The sequence below is a fragment of the Clupea harengus genome, chromosome 26 (assembly GCF_900700415.2).
Source record: "Clupea harengus chromosome 26, Ch_v2.0.2, whole genome shotgun sequence".
NCBI classification, from domain to species: domain Eukaryota; kingdom Metazoa; phylum Chordata; class Actinopteri; order Clupeiformes; family Clupeidae; genus Clupea; species Clupea harengus.
Window position 1 is genome coordinate 7,682,871 of NC_045177.1, and position 4,195 is coordinate 7,687,065.

A 4,195-nucleotide genomic window follows, 5' to 3' on the forward strand; every position below is an offset into this window, starting at 1 on the left:
CCTTGTGTTCCCAGTGAACTTTATCTACTCAGTCTGATAACAGTAAAAGTACAATTTTTCCCTTGTCTACTTGTGTACACATTAGTCATGCTTTGGTTTAAAAAAGAAAAAGAAAAAGAACAAGCAACCTCTGTTCATACCACCCCCAGTGTTTGTCCTGAGTCATGGTTTGGATCTGTTCCCCTTCGGTTCCCGCCTCCCTGTTTTCCCTCCCCTCCTTTCGTTCCTTAGGAGGAAAATCTGCCGTGTCATGTTTAGCACTCTGGGCCCTCCCTCTGTTCATCTCTGTGCTGGGTCCTATTGACCAAGTTTAGCACATGCCCCGCTGAGTCAACCTCTGGACTTCCTGTTTTTCTCAGCTGACAGAGGGAGGGACTATATAAAGAACAAGAGAAGGGAACCGAGCATACCCAGAGCTCAGAGACACACAGAGAGCGAGAGAGAGAGAGAGAGAGAGGGAGAGAGAGAGGGGGGAGCGAATGCACAAAGACAAAGACACAAAAGAGACAAAGCAAACATCACGAAGACTCGTACCACTGGGATACTACTGGAGCCCATCTAAACCAATTGGATTACATAGGAATTCCGTTTTTAAAGAAGAACTGTTTGAGACTAAGTAAGTAGACCTTAACTTTTCTTGTGCAATTTGAAAACTTTCATCATTTCTGCAGTGATGTGTGTGAATCAAATGGACTCATTTACATCTGTCATAGCTTTTCCACTGGCTGATGCCTTTGTTTTGGTCTCTGCACAGATCATGCCTGGAGAGGGGAGCATTCATGCGGAGGCTGCCGAGATGCACGTGGCTGACAGGTACTATACACTCCAGCTCCAGGAACCATGTGTTTCCTTCCTTCATCCACTGTTCCACATGCAACACAGAGACACTGATATTCACTCTCTCTCTCTCTCTCTCTCTCTCTCTCTTTTCCTTTCTTTCTCTCGCTCTTTCTCTCTCTCTCAGTGATCTTTCGGAACTGATAAAGGCAGCGACAAAGGACAGCCACACCAGAGCGGAGAACACTGAGTTGATGCGGAGCTACGTGAGGGGGCAGGTCTCCCCATCCCAGTACAAGGTACGGTCCACACCCCCATAAGGGCTACTCTCATTTAGACCTTCTTCCTAAGTTGACAATGTGTAACATTTGTGGTGAATCAACGTTTTGTGAAATTAACTGGATTTTAGAAAACATTGATTTGACAGGATAGTCAAAGCCTCCTCATCCAAAGGATACTATTGATCCTATAGTTATTTCTAAACTTTACTCAACTTTACTTTACAGTGTCAGTAATCACCCAGCCAGAACACACTTTATTATTATTTGTATTATTATTATTATTATTATTATTATTATTATTATTATACCACTATCATATATATTTTTACGATTACACCTTTTTTTATAAATATTACTCACAGTTTGCCATCTGTGTCTCTGCAGTTGCTCCTGTGTTCCCTGTATGAGATCTACAGCGCCTTGGAGGAGCAGCTGGACAGGAACGCGTCCCACGCTGCCGTCGCCCCCATCTACTTCCCCCAGGAGCTGGCCAGGCTGGAGACACTGCAGAAGGACCTGGAGCACTTCTATGGAGAGAGCTGGCGCCAGAGGATCATCGTACCCGCCGCCACACTCAGATATGCACAGAGGCTGAGAGAGGTACATATACTCAATGGCAGCAATTTCTTGCTTTTGTAATATTATCACACATAGTCCATTAGTCAGTGAGCATCTGTGTTATATGTAAAAAAAAAAAATATTTACAGTGTCATTCCATATTTAAGGAAGATGTTAGGGGGAGGTTATAGTGGGGACAGATACAGTGTGGCTTTCTCATTTTGTTAGGAGAATACATGTTTTTTTGTCAAGTTTTAAAAGTGGATTGTGACAAAATATGTTATTGCCAAGGCCAGGCCTGTGGGCCTATGACTTGTCTTGACAAGGGTACTGTTGTACGTGACTCTGAAGTGGTTACTCAATCACGAGGCGTTGGATTGATTTAGCAATCATTTCAACAGATACGGATGCCAATGATACGTGTCGGGCATGTGTGTCTGTGTGTGTGTGTGTGTGTGTGTGTGTGTGTGTGTGTGTGTGTGTGTGTGTGTGTGTGTGTGTCTGTGTGTGTGTGTGTGTGTGTGTGTGTGTTGGGCTAGCCAGTCAGGACAAATGGCTGGCATATCATCTACTATTTAATGAAAATAACTAATTTGACGGATCTGATATGGTGCAGCACACACAAAGGGTGCAGCATCACAACATTGAATAGGACGAGACTACAGTCAATAAAGACAGTTTAGCAGATCCACAGACGAATTACCAGAAAATAAATGCATACATGTCACTGTCTAGTCGTTTAAGATACATGTTGCTGTAAAACTGTCTGATGAGGTTGTCTAAACAACTTGTTTTCTTCTTTGCACAAACACAGATTGGGGAGAAGCACCCTGAACAGCTGGTTGCCCACGCCTACACTCGTTACCTCGGAGACCTTTCGGGAGGGCAGGTGCTGGGGCGCATAACCCAGAAGTCCCTGGGCCTGAAGGGCGGCGAGGGTCTGTCGTTCTTCTCGTTCCCGGCCGTGAGCAGCCCCGGCCTCTTCAAGCAGCTGTACAGGGGCCGCATGAACAGCATCGAGCTGACCCAGGAACAGCGCCAGGGGGTGCTGCAGGAGGCCATCACAGCCTTCGAGTTCAACATAGAGGTGAGTTACTGAAAGCCACTGTCTGGCCTCACCACAAAAGCCATACGTGCTCTGAGTGGTCACAAACTGTTTCTGTAAAACCAGCAGAGAGCACTTGTATTCCTGGACTAACAGGATGTTGTCATATAGCATAGTTGTCCATGCTCAGTTAGTATGGATATTCTCAGACCAACGATAGATAGTTGTCCATGCTCAGTTAGTATGGATATTCTCAGACCATCTATAAAGTATAGCTCTGTAGTATATGTTCCTATCCCATAGCAGTTATAAATGCATGTGAAATGCGTGTAGTGTTTGCATGTAAAGCGATGGGTTAAGTTGGAATGGTTTTCTTTTCAGGTGTTTGATGATATTCAGGAGATGCTGAGCATCACAGAGCCGGAGCCGGAACTGAGACAGAGGCACAGTAAACACAGCCACACGCGACTTTTACAAGGTCAGAGATGTTCTCTTACTTTCTTTCTCTCTCGCTCGCTCTTTCTATACCTCCCTCTCTCTCTCTCACACACACACACACACACACACACACACTCTCATTCTCATGAATCTGATTGTCTTTTTTCTTTCATCAGATGATAAGATGGCGGCCCAGGAGCTTCAAATCTCCTCGCCCTGGCTCTCTGCCATCCCGCTCATCAGAATGGTCCTGGGTGTCTGCGTCGCCCTGGCTGTCGGAATGGGCATCTATGCATTTTAAACACGCTCTATGGACTCCGGTTTTCACCTCTCCACACAGAAATGGGTCTGTTCAGATCTTGTGTGTGTGTGTGTGTGTGTGTGTGTGTGTGTGTGTGTGTTTGTGTGTGTGTGTGTTTGTTGTGAAGACGATGACAGTATTATGTCTGTATCTTCTCTGTCAAACTGGGGAAGAGTACTTCCTCAGTGTTTTTTTATTTCATTGATAATCAATGATGATGTAAAATTAGCTGCGCACTATTCATTTAATGTGTCTTTACTGTAAGAAAACCACCGCACTTAACTGATCAGGTAACTTATGCATTGTGTAAACATCCACCTTCCTGTAACAATCAAAATGGTTAGTTTGTTTGTAAATGTTTTTTTTTAGTAAATATAAAAATCTAACATGGAAATATTTTGTTTTTGAAAACGTTTTATAATAAAACTATTGTTAACATACATGCAGACTTGTCAATAGTTTGTTTGCAAGAAGGCAATAAGACACATTCCCCAGTGCAATTTACTGCTCAGTGTTTTCCTCATGAACAAAGAAACAATCATTACACAATACAATAGACAGCTGCAATTCCCCCATCTGTAGGCAATCAAAACGTTATTGCTCGAAGAGTCCTTCATGTTTTATGTCCAGTAGAGCTCTCTTCTATAGACAGTGATGTTGCACAATGTTCAAATATGCCCCCATTCAGCGATTAAAACCTGTCCATCATGTAGGATCCTGTTCATCCTGTTTAAAACAGAACAAACCTCCCCAAACAGATAGACTTTCACATGCTCTCTGTTTTCCAAATAGGAA

General features: G+C 43.7%; 1 protein-coding gene across 2 annotated transcripts; it reads left to right on the forward strand.

Moving 5' to 3' along the window:
• Positions 1 to 404: 404 nt before the first annotated feature.
• Positions 405 to 3,840, forward strand: LOC105910168 (heme oxygenase-like). Of its 2 annotated transcripts, none has more exons than XM_031564012.2 (8): positions 405 to 616; positions 755 to 813; positions 965 to 1,076; positions 1,443 to 1,658; positions 2,431 to 2,703; positions 3,043 to 3,139; positions 3,276 to 3,461; positions 3,502 to 3,840. In XM_031564012.2, the coding sequence occupies exons 2-7, from the start codon at positions 758 to 760 to the stop codon at positions 3,398 to 3,400; spliced, it is 879 nt and encodes a 292-aa protein (XP_031419872.1). In that variant the 5' UTR covers positions 405 to 616; positions 755 to 757; the 3' UTR covers positions 3,401 to 3,461; positions 3,502 to 3,840. The 2 variants fall into 2 exon arrangements, with proteins under 2 accessions (XP_031419872.1, XP_042559871.1); XM_042703937.1 differs by having other exon boundaries at positions 406 to 616; positions 3,276 to 3,481; positions 3,518 to 3,840.
• The last annotated feature ends 355 nt before the right edge of the window (positions 3,841 to 4,195 follow it).

Coding starts and splice junctions, on each gene's coding strand:
- LOC105910168 (XM_031564012.2), top strand. CDS start 758: ATGCCTGGAGAGGGGAGCATTCATGCGGAGGCTGCCGAGATGCACGTG. Junction 1,659..2,430: donor ATGCACAGAGGCTGAGAGAG/GTACATATACTC, acceptor GCACAAACACAG/ATTGGGGAGAAGCACCCTGA. Junction 2,704..3,042: donor CCTTCGAGTTCAACATAGAG/GTGAGTTACTGA, acceptor TTTTCTTTTCAG/GTGTTTGATGATATTCAGGA.